Raw genomic sequence first — 17,705 nt, 5'->3', positions numbered from 1 at the left:
TCACATTTTATTGGCTGTTTTATACTTCCATTAACTGCCTGCTGACTCCTCACTCACTGCTCTTAATCGACCCCTGGAAGGTAGGTGATAACACAGCTCAGTGCATCTCCAACCCCCGTCTGCTACTCTGCACCACAGACTGTATATAAGAAGTGGACGTAGTCATCTGGACGTGGTTTGTGGACTGCTGTTTTGTAGCCTCGAGTTCGGCGATTTTGCCTTCCCCATCTTGGATTACAGCCGTCGCCATGTCGTTGTTTTTTGCAACCGAAGTTACCATATTTGGAATATGGAGAAGTGACGTAGAGACGCTGTATACGGCTCTGGTAGCGGCAGCAACCTGTCAATCACAGTAAGCCCGCCCAAATATAACCTCTAGGGCAGGGGTTCTTAACCTTTTTGACCTCGGGGCCCAACTTTTCAAGTACAAAGTGTCCCGGGGCCCACTCTGACTATATGCATCAAAAGTGTCAGACAACCTGTAGGTCATACAGAAACAGAGCAGTGGGCCTTTGGAGTCAGTACAAATTTAAGATTTTTGTCCGCATAAAATAAAAAAGTATCTTTCAGTATAAATAACTGCCGGTGGCTGTATCTGTACAGGTAAAGGACAGTATTGGGCTGTAACTACACTATCAGTGAACAACTGCCTCAAATTTGAAGAAGATTGGACAAAGTATGACCATTCTACAGTGTTTCTTCCATGAAGAGATCCAGGCGGAGCTCTAAAAGGACATTTGGAGACCCAAATGGACACATGGTAACCACATGATATTCTGACACACTAAAGGTGTTTCTCCCTTTATATTGTGACATTATATTATTTTGCTTTTATTTTTAGCCTTTGCAAATTGCAAAAACGATGTATATATGGTCGAAGACATGGTGTGTGAGTAGCGGACTTGCTGTGCTTAATGTAATGGCTGCGACCGAGCGCACGAACGAGAATGAGAATAGCTCAGTTACGCAAACGTTGGTTGACGGCTTATGGAAGAGGAGGATAAGGTTTGTACTGTAAGTACTAGCGTTTTCTGAAGGCAGTAGCTCCATGGTAACATCCGCTAGCACGTTGTCGGGTCTGTAATGTGTCTTTTTCCGTCGAAATGCTGCAAGATACGACTTGCAGCGGTTATGGTGACTTTGGACAGTGTGTGTGTGGGCTCCTTTTGTGGAGAAACCATAAGAAATGAAAGAAAATCGATGATTTCTTTGCAAAGATGAGGATTTTGGGCATGCTGGGACATCAAACACGGACATGTTTTGTGACGTATTTGCGCAAACAAGCCGTAGGAACGGAAGGGGAGGGGATGGAGGACGCCGGTGTTGAACAGGCAAAACCCTCGTTAAATAAATGAGATGATACAATGTGATGATCACAAAGACATTTATAATCATGTGTATGTAAACCTGCATACACAACAAGAAGCCCAACAGACTTTCCCACGAGCGTTGGATGTTTCGTCGCTTGGTGTCGCTTTATTTTTGAAGGCTTCAGTGCTTCGTTTGATAGCATTAGCTCACATTCCACACACTGAGCCCTCGGCTCTGCCTCGTTGCCTCCGTTCACAAAGCCGTACTTAAGAAAGTCAGGGTTGTACTTGCGCACACATTTAGACTTTTGGGGGGTATGGCACCACTGTCGTCTTCATTTTTTCTTTTTAATAACTTATCCATAACTTTCGCTACAGGCTAGCGGCTAGCTGAGTGTCTTCTTCTGCTTATTGCAGCTTGTTAAACAACTGACTGACGCATTACCGCCACCAGGTGGTGGGAAGCTATATTGTAACTGAGCGTCTCATGGATAACAGTAATATCTCTGGTGTCTTCAATTGATAACCTATGCGGTCCCGCGGCCCTCGCGGCCCACAGGTGCAAAACTGAAAGTTTTTCGCGGCCCTCTAGGTGGCGCTATGGTTAAGAATCACTGCTCTAGGGTATTCACGCTGCATCCTTTGGACCGGAATTACAAGCAACCAAGTCTGAAAACACTCGCATCACTTTTACATTTCGATGGTGCACAGATTAATTAAACAAGGTCCACAGTGTTCATTTGTGATATTTAGGTGTTAGTAGCTGAAGTTTTTAACTTTCATCACAGCCAGGCTAGTTTTTTTCCCACCTGCTTTCAGTCTTTATGCTAAGCTAAGCTAATTGCCTTCTGGCGCTTCATGTTTAGCCTACAGATATGAGAGTGGTGTTGATCTTCTCATATAGCTCTCAGCCAGAAAGCGAACAAAGGTCACAAAATGTAGGGCTGCTCCAATAGAAGGCTTGTCTACACATTTTTGCCCCCGAGCAAGCTCTAATAAAACAATACATAAAGAATGAATTGTTGCAGGTTTGCTTTTACATGTATGAAGACTTTGGCGTCATGTAGTCTACCACATACAAGTGGAACACAGTGCATCACTGCACCCACATTCAAATTAATTTGCTCATCTGTATATAAGCAACATCAGCGCATATCCCAATTTCCTACCAGCTGAAGTTCCCACCCCTGCCAGTGAGATGCCCGCTGGCTATGTGACCTACATTGTGATCTGTGACTCATCATGCTGGGGTGTATCTTGCGTGTGTGTGTCTGCTTTTACGTGACATCAAGGAGTTTAAACCCACTTTTGATCAGCTGTGTCTCGGACTTCACACACACACACACACACACACACACACACACACACACATACACACACACACACACACACACACACACACACACACACACACACACACACACACACACACACACACACAGACATAAAGCAACATAAAGCAATAGAGGATTACCGTAAAAGAGGAATTAATTACAAGGTGGTTCACTCATACATTAAGTGAGAATTTCATTAGTAGCATGTTTTCTGGGTGATTATAATGCAACTTACTGGGTGCAAACACTTTGTCTCAACCTTTAATTGTCATTAGGAAGGCACTGTGCTTTGGCCCAGCGAGCACTGACACCAGCATGTGGACAGAGGCAGTGAGGATGTAAACACTATGATTCTTTCTCCAGACATCCTCAGCTTCAGCGTTCTGTCGAGCTGCGTCATGTTGGTTCACTTCCCACCTGCAGTTTGTCCTCAGACTGCACTGACTCTGTGAAAAATCACTGTCACTTAGTATAACTTCCTTTAGAGCTGAGTGACAGGCAAACAAACCAAAAACGCACGCACGCACACGAGCTGCTGCAGATAACTGTCTTGTCCCCCAATACACAGGACGCATGTATTGGTGGGTGAGGCTGTGTTGTGATCAATAACATAAATGCCACTTTATAGGAATACTGTGAACAATCTCAATTACAGCGTTTTGTTGTTTCCTGGAGATCAATGGGAGAACACAACACCCACCATCAAGGACCACAGCATTGTGTTCACTGTATGCTGCTGCACATAATAGGCCTAATCCACCATGCACTAAATACAAGTACACACGGTGTTATAGATCCCAGTTATTACAGTATATGCTGTAGACTATCATTTTGTGAGTCAGATGCGGGTTAGTCAGGGTGCAGGTGAGCATAGATGAAGTGTCAATCCGGCTTTTTTCCGCTACTCACCCTTCAATTGGTTTCCATATGGAGGCTGTGGAGTCCGCCCTGTCGACCGAGGCTGCTGGGCTATATACCTGGGCGAGATGATCTAAGCGCATACTAAGGCCAGGTGAGCCGGGAGAAACGCCTGATCTCGGTGTCCTGTGAGAAGCCTCTTTGCAGCCGTGTGACGGTGGATGTGGCGCCGATCATCCTGCAGACTGCTCGGGCTCTGCGTCCTATTGTCTCCGCATCGCTCTATCCTCTAAGATGGGAGGAGAGAGGAGGAGAAGGAAACGACAAAGAAGGAGAGGAGCGCCAGCAGTGAGCCCCCCCCCCCCCCCCCCCCCCCCCGCTCCGCTCCGCTCTGGCCAATCGCAGCGCTGCTCCGCCAGGAGCTGCCGCTGCTCGCTGTCTCCGTACAGACTATGCTGCATTCATGGGTAGTCGGAAATATAAAAGTGATGCAGTGGTTGGCAGTTCATTTATGCTTCACTGTCAGGCCATATGACATTATTTTCCTGCCATTATCAACCACAACTGTGCAACATTCAGTGAGTGTGACTTGATTTCTGAAAACCAGATTTTAAATTCATAAATGTTTGCTCATAATGCTCCAAATTACAAAATCAGACTATGCATTTAAGGCAGGGGTCGGCAACCCGCGGCTCGCGAGCCGCATGCGGCTCTTTAGCCCCTCTGTTGCGGCTCCCTGAGTCTTTGTGCAAAAAATTTAAAAAAATTTAAAAAATGATTTTAATGTTTTTTGTCAGTGGACAATCTTTCAAAGGGAACACCTCATATCTTGGAGTTTGAGGTGATACTGTGTCACGGAAAACAAAAAACGTTTTAATATTTAGTCAACTAAAATGTGCGTCACATTCTATTACGTCGCCGTCAAGCGCCTTCCCCTGCAGGTGGCTCGTCGTGATTGCAGACTCGGTAAGGTTATCAATGGATAAATCCAAAAAAAGAAAACTCCTGGAAGAAAATAGAAAATAGAGAATTTAATTCTGCGTGGACGTATTTATTTGCGTTCACTGCCAACAACGCTGGCCTACCTGTATGCTTAATATGTGGCGAGAAATTTGCAAACAACAAAAAATCGAATGTTGAAAGACACTTTCAGACCAAACACACAGCATGTGCTGAAAAAGATCAAGCTGGAGATGCGCTAAATATCGCTCCCGCCTCACAGATGACAGCCTGCAGTCCTGTTTGAAGCTCAAAGTCACATCTTACAGCCCTGACACAGAGAAACTCTGCAGCGATGTTCAGAAACAAAAGTCACATTAAACAGCTGAGAACAATATCATTTAACAGGCTATTATCTTGGAGAAAAATATTTATTTAGATCCTGAACTGATGTAGTTGTGTTTTTATGTTCAGGCGCGACGGTTGATGGCTGTACGTGTCTGAGGAAAGAAGATGACATCGCACTGAAATGGACTTTAGTCTTACTTAAATACAAACTGCCTATTTTTTTTATCTTCACTCATTTTAAGATATTAGGCTGCAGCTATATGTTATATTTATTTCAAAGTAAGCTACTTTTTATTTAATATTTTTTCCACAAACATGGGGAGAGGACCCAAATAGACTTGACTTGTTCTGTGTTTGATTCACTTCTGCAGCTATGTGTTATATTTATTTCTAAGTTATTTCCCACAACTATGGGGAGGACTCAAGGCCTGCGTAGTTCTGTGTTTAGTTCTGTGACCTCAATGTAGGCCTACACATGCCAGTGTATTTTTTTTCTCCTCTTCATGAAAGTTAAAATAGCAATAAAATGTCAAGAATTGTCTTTATTCTTGTTCTATTATTTCATAAATACAACAAACTATAGTTTTTGTATACATTATATAACTATATATAAAACTCATATAAGCTGTGATATCGAATAGCTTTTGCGGCTCCAGACACATTTTATTTGGTAGAAAATAGAGCAAAATGGCTCTTTGGACAGTAAAGGTTGCTGACCCCTGATTTAAGGCTTGAACTGCAATTCATTGTAACCATTTGCTTATATGGCAAAGTAGGAAATTCATTCTGAATTGTGATGCTTACACAGTGAATTGGACATTGAACTACAGAATATTGTTGGTAAATCTGAAGAAATGGGGATTTTTCATTATGTTATTATATGACATTCTCTTCGTACCTCCCCCCCCCCCCCCAAAGAAATGACCTGTTAAATGTTCATGCTTCAAGAGTTGCCACTTGTATTCCCTATAAATGTTTGTGGAACTAATAGTCATGCAGAGCATCGTATTGCTGAATGCAGATAAACTGATGTTTTTCTAATGCTAGGAAGGAGCCAATAGACATAGTGGACATTGTTACAGCTTAGAGGAGGATAATAGGAGTTGTTGCCCATTATAAATAGAAGTTTTTACCTTGATGAGACATTTTATTTTCAGCAACACGGAAGTCATCTGCAAAATAAATTTAAAGTGGGGAATTACTGTCTTGGCCAGGACTCCCTTGCAAAAGGAGCTTCCAACCTCAATGAGACAACAAATTAGATAAAAATAAATACAAATGTGTTAATATTCCAACTCAACTCAAAGGTTTTGTTGTTGTTTCAATCCAAAATCATATCTATGGCTGAAAAGCTCTGAAGCTGGAGTTTACAAGCTGTACATGAATGCTTCATAAATCCAGAAGAGGCTCCTATGCAATGCAAAAATAGTCCCACATCTAATACAGATGTGTTTTTTGTGTAAAAACCTAAACCTATTACCCGTTAAGAAAAAGCAGCCCTCTGGTTACCAAGAGGTTGCCTCACAGGATGCACATAAGGAGGTGCTGTCTCAGAGGCGGTTTCTGATCCCTCCACCAACACTCATCACATGAGTAAGAAGCCATCACACAGCACGTCCATAGACCGTGGCTCTAATAGTGTTTCAGGGACCACCAGGGGCCAGACAAATAAGAAGTAGAATTGTTTTGGACTCATGTATGATGGAAAAAAAGATGATGCTGGATTGCTTTCTCTGCATTGTTAAAGTTCCACATATTGCCTTTTTACCTTATTTCAGATTTGGGAGCTTTCTGTGGTTCAGTGTGGAACTGGGCACAATGTCAGATGGCCTTTTCTTGCAAGAGTAATACTTGTCTCAGGAAGAGCCTTGTAAGTGGTTCAAGATTCGTTGCGCTGTGTGAGCATCCAATAGATGTGTGTGTGTGTATGTGTTCACTGTGACAGAGTAATTACCAGGAATGATGGGAGCCTGTGAGGGACCTGTCCAGTCAGCTCCGCTTCCACTTGATTTAACTTAACCCTCGGCTATAATCACTTCATCCGTCAGTAAAGTTAAGGTGACGGAATCCCTCATTACCAATGATGTACTCGAACCGTCTGCAAGATTATTTAAGAAATAAAAACAGGACGTGTGTCACTACCATGAGTCAAATTCATTCAACTTACAGAAGGGTTTTATTCAGAAGGAATGCTCGAGTAAAGGTGAGGTAGGGGAATTATAAAAGGTTAAGAAATATTCAGTATGTCCACTGACCACTTTAAAATTGTACACATTCTACAAAACACACCTACGTGTGGCAATAAAAATATTCTGAACAGATAAAATAAAAAGAAATGTCTTTTTTTTCTGATTAGCAAGAACAATAAATGGGGAGGGTTGACGGGAGGTACACTCAGAAGTACATTTAAAACAACTTAAATCAGTGCAGTTAAAATAAACTTATATATGAAACACTTTTAGTGTTTCATACTAACTCATTGTGGTGTGAGTTAGTGTCGTGCAAATATCTCCACAAACGTATAAGGGACTTATACAAACAGATAAAGTGCCAGGTCTTTGGTGTGGAGATGCTGCGCCAGGTTCTGAATGCGACACAGGCGGACGTTGTGGGCGTCTCCAGCGCTGTACACTCTGAATATGTGATAACGCTCCTTCTCTTTCAGTGCAAAGTCCAGCTCGTTGGCAGAGAGGTGGATGAATGACTTCTCCTTCTTTATTGTTGACTTCACTTCCACGTACACTACCACCTGCCCTCCTGCAGGTCCAAAAGTGAGCTTAAAATCGTAGGGCTGGCCGCTCTCTCCGCTCTGATTGCACCACAGGATGTGTGCGGGTCGTCCGAGGTCGCCACTGTCTCTCCAGTGGCACAGGAAGGAATTGACCAGCTGCTCTCCCCACTCACCAATCACTGCCACGTCCATCGGGTCGTCAGATAACACCACCTACACAAGCATAGTACAATTTAGCAAATCTTGGCAAAGATCAACCCCTAAGAAAACATCCCATGTTTCCTATGTACTGACTGTGGTGGGTCTCTGGCAGGTGAGCTCCATATCCTCCAGTGTGGCCAGCGGAGGCTGCACTTTGTTCCAGGGAGGAAAGTCCAGGTTGAGAGGAGGACGCTGGGTCTCTGCACCCCCCTGAAACATACTGGAAAGCACCACGGCCTCAGGGACGCTGATGACAAAAGAGAGGAAAAGGTAGATGAATTGGGGATTATGTATTGAGGAGCAGTAAAAGTCAACATTAGTTTTCTACATAAATCTTTCAGATTTTTGTGGATGAGGAGAAGAAGCCTACAGGCTGTTTGGCGCGGATTGTATCTCCGCAGGCTGTGCAGATGGAAGACTCTGTGTTGGTCTGGGAGCTGTGAGGCTTTCCTCTCCATTCGGAGCTCTGTCACACTTGGTGCTCTCACTTGGTTGTCTGTGCTCTTGAGACAAGACCAAAAGGAAAAATTTAACACGGGATGTTCTGAATATTACAAAATTAAGCCAAAATGTGCAGATTTCTTGTGTGATCATGGCCATCACTGTGTGGATCCATCACTGTGTGGATCTATCACTGTGTGGATCCATCACTGTGTGGATCCATCACTGTGTGGATCCATCACTGTGTGGATCTATCACTGTGTGGATCCATCACTGTGTGGATCCATCACTGTGTGGATCTATCACTGTGTGGATCCATCACTGTGTGGATCCATCACTGTGTGGATCCATCACTGTGTGGATCCATCACTGTGTGGATCTATCACTGTGTGGATCCATCACTGTGTGGATCCATCACTCTGTGGATCTGTCATTAAGGCATTTAACTGTCCAAAAAGCAACATACTACTTTTTAAAACTAGATAGCTATCTTCCACATGTCTTCATTGGCCTGGCAGTTTCTTAAAAGCCTTGAATCAGCACTGAGAACAACTGCAGCTGAAGTAAAGTGAAAATATATGGAGCAGTGTTGTGATATACCGGTACTACAGTGGTCTGTTATGAGCGACTACTGAGCTTATTATCAACAGGATCCAATTGGCTGCAGTAGATCGTGGACAACAACATCTGATTTGACAAAAGCCCATCACTCTCCCAGGTTTTTTCTTTTACACCATCACAAACAAGACTGAATAGTAGGAGGGGAGACATAGTTTGTGTGTTTACATGCCAAATAATGTTGTTTTTTAACGGATCTACCCAATTCAAGTGTTTCATGTTTTCAAGTCAGACACTGCGGAAATCTGGATTAGTCCAGAAACAATCACACCCCTGATCCCTACAAGTGCCCTCTTAAAAAAGACAGTGATTTGATCCATTGTAAATACAACTAGAATTTATAAACATATTGATTAGTGCAGCTTTAAATTCAATATTATGCTTGCAACAATTACAACTACAGGATTCCCCAAGTATCTGGATACCAGTATGAAGAATGGCAGTAAGAGACAGAGGTTTGCTGAATGTGTCACCTGAAAGTGGTGGTGTGTTGGCGGTCACAGCAGCAGGGTGAGACTGGTCTGCAGGTCTCCTGCTGCTCCCGAGTGGCTGGTTTTCCTCGTAGCTGCTGCTGTGACTCTTGGGGATGGCATGGCTGCTTCCTCTGGGGACAGCATCATTTTCTGGGTCTCTGTCTTTAGGTCCAGCTGGAGGTGGCCACAGCTTCATTAAGGCTTCTACCACACTGCTACCTGCCTGACCTGTTGGTCCATAGAAGTTGTGGGGAATGAGAAATGTAGTTTTCCACAGTGAAGCGTTACCATGCAGAAACAACCATATCCTTCTCACTGACCAGTGCGACCGGGTCCTGTATTCATTATAGATGCTCGAGGAGGCCAGCAAACCAGTGTCTGTTCCCCATCTTCTTGTGCAGGGCGAGACGGCTCCTCTGGGGAACTGATGGAGGAGTAACTCCTTGATAGCCCTGAAGTTCAACGTTTTCAAGGAGTTAAAACCAAAGAAGAAGAAGAAAAGATTGGATCAAAGTTGTAAAGCACCAATCATAACTGCGCCTCATTCAGCGCAGTTATGCCATTAAAACAGATTTGTAATGAAAATGTCTTTTGATCATATTAATCCCTGTATGTGTTTGTGTGAGTGCGCTCTCTGCTGCAGTGAGGAATCTGCTCTTTAAGCCCCAGCAACAGCTGCTCTTTTGTTTCCACACACAACAGTGAACAAACCTGAATTAGCATATGTAAGACATACACCAGTTATCTATGTCTTCATATATAATAGATCTATATTTGGTAAAAAATAAACTCTGTGTGTGTGCAGGGACTGAGAGGAAAAACACATGGTATGAAATGATAGTGGAAATCGAGGCAAGAGTCACAGAGAGAATTGGAGAAAGTGAGAAGTCACAAACACAGACGCAGAGAAAGCAGCGCTTTAACAAGAGAGAGGTGCATACTGATGTTCTGCATCAAACTGTGACTATGTATTATCCAGTCTATTTTCCAAACATTGAGGACACTTTAACAATGTTAATGAGGATGGTGCAGCTCCACCAAAACAATAATCAATGTATTAATCAAATACGTGATTTAAGCACTTTTATTTTAAGCACTCCGCTACATAAAATAGTCCCCACTACATGCACCATTTTCTCCTGCTTGAGTAACGTTTGCTAAAAGCTACAGTGCCTAGATTCTTGAGGAAATTACTGATCCTTTAAAAAAAATGTTACTCAACATTTGAGACGTATGAGAAGTATGTCTTCAGGAGAAACAAACCGATGGGAGAAGGAAACATGTTTCCTTATGAGGCACAGTGTTAGCTTTTTCTTTTACTTTAGTCTTAAAACCACTGCAATTGTAACATGCTTTAGGTGCACTGATGTGCTAACTTTGTGTATAGGCCATCTTTACCTCTCTCCAGGTTCATCTCTGGTTTGGGAGGCTCTGGGACCTCCCACAGCTCCTCCTCACTGGGCAGCTCTCTGATGTCCTCCTTGCCTAAGAATCTCTTCAGAGACCCTTGGTCCTGCAGACACAAACAGAGTTATAACTGTGGTGACATTATGCAGCAAAGAAAAATATCTATTTATTATATTAAAGACTTTCTAATGATTTTCCCATTTTGATAGTGAATTGAAGTTCTCCACAACTGAGGATTGACATGCAGGACTGATCCAGTCAGGATTAACAAAAATAACTGCTGAATGCATGAAGACCAGAGCTGAGTAGATTTGCGGTTTCTCCTTTCAGGTTCTGTTGCCAACAGAGGAAGTGGCAGATGTTCCCAACCTTGTTTGTTCAGAGAGTCTCATCTTGTTTAAATGGTAATGACCTAATTAATATGTACTTGATCAACTCCCTGGAATAATATCAAAGTTAAAGTAATAAGCGGGCATAATAAGTTGAGAGGCAGATCACACAACTTCTCCTAAGCCTCTCATATCTGCACCTGGCTGAGTGTATTAAATGCTTCAGAATCACTTCACTAAAACCCTTTAATCAAACAGACAAGAAATCACATTTATTTGCTTTGGCAAATCCAGACATAGAACTTAATCAAACTGTTATTTAGATTTCAATATTGATTATATAATGCAGCCTAGTTCTGCTGCATGTCTCAAAGATAAGATATTCAACACAGAGGGTCTCAAAGTTGAAGCTTGATGTGAGCTTTGCAGAGTCTCTGTTCAGCTGCTGTACTGCTCTACAGAGATGAGAGCAAGTTGCCATGTAATGTAAACGTGACTCCCTCCAGGGAAATTGCCTATTCGTTCTAGCTACGGTCAGCTCTGTGGTGGTAGCAGTCAGTGTGTATGTGTGACTGAAAAGAAAGAGAGTGACGGGATGAAAGACAGAGAGCGAGCAAAGACCAAGATCACTGGATGTGGATCAATGTTTGAAGGATCATATACCACTTACGTTGAGAGAGGTTATGAGGCCGCTCAGGAAATGCATCAGCTCTCTTCTGTGGCTGCTCTCTGTGCAGAAGAGTTTCACCAGCTCCCTGAAACACACACATACACACAAGATTACAAGTTATAACAAGATAAGTTGTGTACTGTAAATAAAATATATTCATTCAATGTTAAATAATATGCGCTATACTTGTAAGCTTATATTGCGGAGTTGTGAGGTCACTGTAAGTAGGTCAAAAACTCCGAGCAGGCCATTCCGTCGCCTGTTCGCACGATAGAAACAGATACAGTGGCCCTGAAAGAAACACTTGCTTAAACCACCAGATTAGGGCGGAAACTGCCATCTTAGAGTAGGAGAAGAGTTCTCTTTATCTATTCACACAGAGACTTCGAAATAGCTTAGAACTGCACCCTTTTCGGCACCTTAAGAGTTAACAACATGCATACACACTGACGTTGCAGAGAAGGCGGTCCCGGACATGAGCCAGTGTGGAAGGAGATGCCCAGTGCTCCTACAGGCTGTCTGAAAGCTAGAAACAGATCCGCCTCCAACTTTGCTTTAACCAATAGGCTTCCATCAGAAGAACCTATGATACGCTTGCGCACTCTGTCTTAAGCGCCTTTAGGTTTCACTTGCCTGGGGTCCGTGCACGTTTAACTGCTGGACATAATACTTCTGTTACAAATAAACCTTATTGCTTGAATTGAGCTAAACGCCTCGACCTCAGTCTGTTCACTCGAGTTTCATTCTCAACAGTACATGCAGATAACCCACACATTACCGTAGTACCGTAAGTATCAAATGGATTTGATCACAGGTCCTTTGCTCATGAGTTATGATGTTTGATTTCTCGTTGATAGGACCATATCAGTTATAAGACCAGGTACCATTTAAAAGGTTCTATACAACTTTCTGAATATTAATAGAGCAGCTAACAACTACCATCTATGTAAAGAGTACGGTAGTAGAGTAATGTCTACCTGAGCAGAGAGTGAAGTCTCTCTCCAGATCAAGCATCCTTGATTTGTTGCCAGAGCGGAGCCGGACGGGCCACGCATGCTTTCAGTGCATGTTAGTGCATGTGAGTGTGCCCCACTGATTAGCTAACAACCGCCACTCTGCACTGCTCTGACACCATCTATTCTAGACTGACAGCATCGTCACAGAAACGTATCACCCACCCTCTGGTTCCCCCTCAGGTAAACACTGTTAGTGCCGTTAGCATTGTTGCTGTGTTTTACACTGTTAGTGCCGATAGCATTGTTGCTGTGTTTTACACTGTTAGTGCCGATAGCATTGTTGCTGTGTTTTACACTGTTAGTGCCGTTAGCATTGTTGCTGTGTTTTACACTGTTAGTGCCGTTAGCATTGTTGCTGTGTTTTACACTGTTAGTGCCGATAGCATTGTTGCTGTGTTTTACACTGTTAGTGCCGTTAGCATTGTTGCTGTGTTTTACACTGTTAGTGCCGTTAGCATTGTTGCTGTGTTTTACACTGTTAGTGCCGTTAGCATTGTTGCTGTGTTTTACACTGTTAGTGCCATTAGCATTGTTGCTGTGTTTTACACTGTTAGTGCCGATAGCATTGTTGCTGTGTTTTACACTGTTAGTGCCGTTAGCATTGTTGCTGTGTTTTACACTGTTATTGCCGTTAGCATTGTTGCTGTGTTTTACACTGTTAGTGCCGTTAGCATTGTTGCTGTGTTTTACACTGTTAGTGCTGATAACATTTGAGCAATGTTAGCTGCAAGCCACCGGCTCAGAAGTTGCCATTGAGAGTCGGCGAGAGGCAATAGATATGCTTTGAATTTTGTATTGAGCACCTGACACTCTGTGTACTTGCCAGTTTTTGATACTCGGTGCAACTGAACACAAACACACACTATCCTCTACCAATACAAAAATCCTGTTACCCACTAGTTAGTCCTAAAGATAAGAACTGAAGATGTATTAAAAAACCTACCGTTGGTTTCCTATTATTAAACTTACAACACAACAACTGTCCCACTTTGGAATTAAAACAAGTTTTAATCTGTCACACAGTGAATATTATATTAGATATTACCAAACACTTCATACTGACTTTGGCCAGTCTGTGTGGTGTGAATGTGTTAAAGCATTGTGAGAAAAGGCTCATGTTTGCCGTCATCATTTCTTGATTTAATGGAGGTTAAACAAATAGGAAGATGATGCTTTTGGAGGAAATAAAGGACAGAAGTGAGTGTTGGCACTCATTCCATCATATACAAACCTGCAGATGTCCAGCTTGGCTGAGAGGTGATCTTTCTGAATGTAGAGCTCCTTCTCATCCTTCAGCAGACAGATAACATCCTGCACCTCCACCAATGCATCCTCACTATCAGCAAGGTCCAGCTGGTAGCGAATGTACAGCTTACCCACCTGTAAACAGGTATGTAGGAGGGAGAATGTTGAAAATGGCTCAGTATAAATATTTCCTTTAGATGGGTGTGATTATGGTAAGAGATTCTCCCTCAACGAGGCTTCAGTCTAATCAGTATGCTTTTAGGAAAACAACCAAATAATGGACTTCCTCCAGGTTTTAAACTGCTCTAAACCAACTAGATGTGATCTTCTGACCTGTCCGAAGTGAAGTCGCTTGATTTTCTCTCCAATGTTGTTGTCAATCAGCTCTGTATAGACTTCAGCCAGCTCGTCGTGGTGGTACAGGAACCTCTGGATGTAGGGTATCACAGAGTGCACCATGGCCTGCATGGACAGACAGGGTCTCAGGCTCTCAGTCTGAGGCTCAGTCTTGACACACTGGGACAGAGGACGGATCCCGCAGATCTCCAGAAACAAAGATCGGTCCATCTCGTTGAAGGCAAGTACAGTGTTGGATCGTTCTCCCGGCACGGTCTGACCTGCAGGCAATTACACAACGATAGTCAGAATCTCCATTTTAACTTGGGTTCTATTTGTGTAGTTTGGGGCATAATTCTTATTGTGTATGGTGAAGAGTAATCTCTAACAAATCTAACATTGACAACATATTTAAATACAGTAGCAGCAGCGTACCAAAGTTCCCAGTCTTGCTCCTGGGAGCAGTCTTCTTCTCTGCTGGTGGCAGGTTGAGCAGACAGATCTGCTTGTGAGGTTTAAAGATCTTTTCCACCTCTTTGTTGTCAGCAATCATGGGTTTGTGTGCCAGAGTCACCCAGCTGTTATCCTTGGTGGGGAAGACCCTCTTATCAGACACCATACCTGAACACGAGGCAAAAAGGACAGCCAGGGTCAGTGAAGGCCCTTAATCTACTGCTGCTTGATCAAAGAGAGTGACCTGTCTAGTTTTCCTATTGACAAAGTTATCTTTTTATTCACTGTTTATCAACAAACCACACTGTGGCTGTCCTTTTCACTGACCAACACTGCATTTATTTCCTAATGACATTTAGTTTTCCAATGTTTGAAATAGACCGGGCGGCGGGTCAGGCGGGAGGCCTGGGTGAGTCGATCGCCGGCAGCATAGACTAGCTCTAGGGACGTGGAACGGCACCTCGCTAGCGGGGAAAGAGCCAGAGCTGGTGCAGGAGGTGGAGCGATACCAGCTAGATATAGTTGGACTCACCTCCACACACAGCACTGGCTCTGGAACCAAGCTCCTGGAGAGGGGTTGGACTTTGTCCTTTTCCAGAGTTGCCCAGGGTGAGAGGCGCCGGGCGGGAGTGGGGATACTCACGAGCCCCCGGCTGAGCGCCGCTGTGTTGGAGTTCTCCCCGGAGAACGCTCACATGGGCAATGATGGAGAAACCTGGCGGGGGGTGATTGGGAGGAACGGCTTGCCCGATCTGAAACCGAATGATGTTTCGTTATTGGACTTCTGTGCCTGCCACGGTTTGGCCATAACGAACACCATGTTCGAACATAAGGTTGCTCATAAGTGTACCTGGTACCAGAACACCTTAGGCCGGAGATCAGTGATCGACTTTGTAATCGTATCATTTGACTTGCGGCCGTATGTCTTGGACACTCGGGTGAAGAGAGGAGCAGAGCTGTCAACTGATCACCACCTGGTGGTGAGTTGGATCAGATGGCAGGGGAACCGGTTGGAAAGACCCGGCAAGCCCAAACGTGGAGTGAGGGTGAACTGGGAACGTCTGGCGGAGGACCCTGTCCGGGAGGTCTTTAACTCCCACCTCCGGAAGAACTTCTCACACATCCCAAGGGAGGTTGGGGACATGGAATCCGAATGGACCATGTTCAAAGCCTCTATTGTGGACGCGGCTGCTAGGAGCTGTGGCCGGAAGGTCATCGGTGCCTGTCGTGACAGCAACCCGAGAACCCGGTGGTGGACACCAGAGGTGAGGGAAGCCGTCAAGCTGAAGAAGGAGACCTTCAAGGCCTGGTTGGCCCAGGGGTCTCCTGAAGCAGCTGACAGGTACCGTCAGGCCAGAAGGGCTGCAGCTGCGTTGGTCGCGAATGCTAAAACTCGGGCATGGGAGGAGTTCGGGGAGGCCATGGAGAAGGACTTTCGGTTGGCCTCAAGGAGGTTCTGGCAAACCATCCGACGGCTCAGGAAGGGAAAGCAGGGCTTACCCCAGGCTGTTCTCAGCGGGGGGGGGGGGGACTGCTGACCCGGATGGGGGACATCGTCGGGCGGTGGAAAGAACACTTTGAGGAACTCCTAAACCCGACCAACATGTCCTCATGTCCACATGAGGAGGCAGCACCTGAAGATCTAGGGGGAGGCTCACCCATATCCCTGGCAGAGGCCGCTGAGGTAGTCAAAAAGCTCCTTGGTGGCAAGGCACCGGGGGTGGATGAGATCCGCCCTGAGATGCTGAAAGCGCTGTACATGGTTGGGCTGTCCTGGCTGACACGCCTCTTCAATGTCGCATGGGGGTGGGGATCAGTGCCCATGGACTGGCAGACCGGGGTGGTGGTTCCCATCTTCAAAAAGGGGGACCGGAGAGTGTGCTCGAATTACTGGGGTATCACACTACTCAGCCTCCCGGGGAAGACTTATGCCAGGGTGCTGGAAAGGAGGCTCCAACCGCTTGTCGAACCTCAGATTCAAGAGGAGCAATGCGGATTCTGTCCCGGCCGTGGAACAGTGGACCAGCTCTTTACCCTCGCAAGACTACTGGAGGGGTTCTGGGAGTTTGCTCAACCAGTCTACATGTGCTTTGTGGACTTGGAGAAGGCTTTCGACCGGGTCCCTCGGGGGATCTTGTGGGGGGTGCTGCGGGAGTATGGTGTGCCGGACCCATTACAACGGGCGATCCGGTCTCTGTACGACTGCAGTAGGAGCTATGTCCGCATTCTCGGCAATAAGTCAGACACGTTCCCGGTGGGTGTTGGCCTCCGCCAGGGCTGCCCTTTGTCACCGGTCCTGTTTGTGACTTTCATGGACAGGATATCTAGGCGCAGCCTGGGGGTGGGGAACGTCAGGTTCGGGGGTCTTGGGATCGCCTCTCTGCTGTTTGCAGATAATGTGGTCCTGTTAGCCTCCTCGGATCATGACCTCCAGCATTCACTGGGGGCGGTTTGCAGCCGAGTGTGAAGTGGCGGGGATGAGAGTTAGCACCTCCAAATCTGAGGCCATGGTTCTCTGCCGGAAACCGGTGGATTGCTCCCTCCAGGTGGGGACGGAGTGCCTACCTCAAGCGAGGGAGTTCAAGTATCTCAGGGTCTTGTTCACGAGTGAGGGTAAGATGGAGCGGGAGATCGGCAGGCGGATCGGTGCGGCTGCAGCAGTAAAGCAGGCGCTGCACCGGACCGTCTTGGTGAAGAGGGAGCTGAGCCGGAAGGCAAAGCTCTCAATTTACCACTCGGTCTACGTTCCTACCCTCACCTATGGTCACGAACTCTGGGTCATGACCGAAAGAACAAGGTCGCGGATACAAGCGTCCGAAATGAGCTTCCTCCGTAGGGTGGCCAGGCTCAGCCTTAGAGATAGGGTAAGGAGCTCGTTCATCAGGAGGTAGCTTGGAGTCGAGCCGCTACTCCTTCGCGTCGAAAGGAGTCAGCTGAGGTGGTTCGGGCATCTAATTAGGATGCCTCCTGGACGCCTCCCACTGGAGGTTTTCCAG

General features: G+C 45.3%; 1 protein-coding gene across 1 annotated transcript in view; it reads right to left on the bottom strand.

Moving 5' to 3' along the window:
* Positions 1 to 6,963: 6,963 nt before the first annotated feature.
* Positions 6,964 to 17,705, bottom strand: part of LOC306794614 (uncharacterized protein) — a 49,036-nt gene continuing 38,294 nt past the window's right edge. The window contains exons 39-48 of the mRNA XM_079292734.1: positions 14,692 to 14,877; positions 14,254 to 14,537; positions 13,907 to 14,055; positions 11,660 to 11,744; positions 10,652 to 10,766; positions 9,574 to 9,705; positions 9,254 to 9,481; positions 8,092 to 8,224; positions 7,815 to 7,968; positions 6,964 to 7,733 (exon numbers count right to left, since the gene is read on the bottom strand). Of these exons, the coding sequence (XP_079148860.1) occupies positions 7,320 to 7,733; positions 7,815 to 7,968; positions 8,092 to 8,224; positions 9,254 to 9,481; positions 9,574 to 9,705; positions 10,652 to 10,766; positions 11,660 to 11,744; positions 13,907 to 14,055; positions 14,254 to 14,537; positions 14,692 to 14,877 (1,880 nt within the window). The 3' untranslated portion in view covers positions 6,964 to 7,319. The remainder of the gene's footprint in view (positions 7,734 to 7,814; positions 7,969 to 8,091; positions 8,225 to 9,253; positions 9,482 to 9,573; positions 9,706 to 10,651; positions 10,767 to 11,659; positions 11,745 to 13,906; positions 14,056 to 14,253; positions 14,538 to 14,691; positions 14,878 to 17,705) is intronic.

Source organism: Melanostigma gelatinosum (assembly GCF_949748355.1).
Source record: "Melanostigma gelatinosum genome assembly, chromosome: 21".
NCBI lineage: Eukaryota > Metazoa > Chordata > Actinopteri > Perciformes > Zoarcidae > Melanostigma > Melanostigma gelatinosum.
Note: the sequence above shows the minus strand (reverse complement) of the source record. Positions and strands in the feature narration are given on the sequence as shown.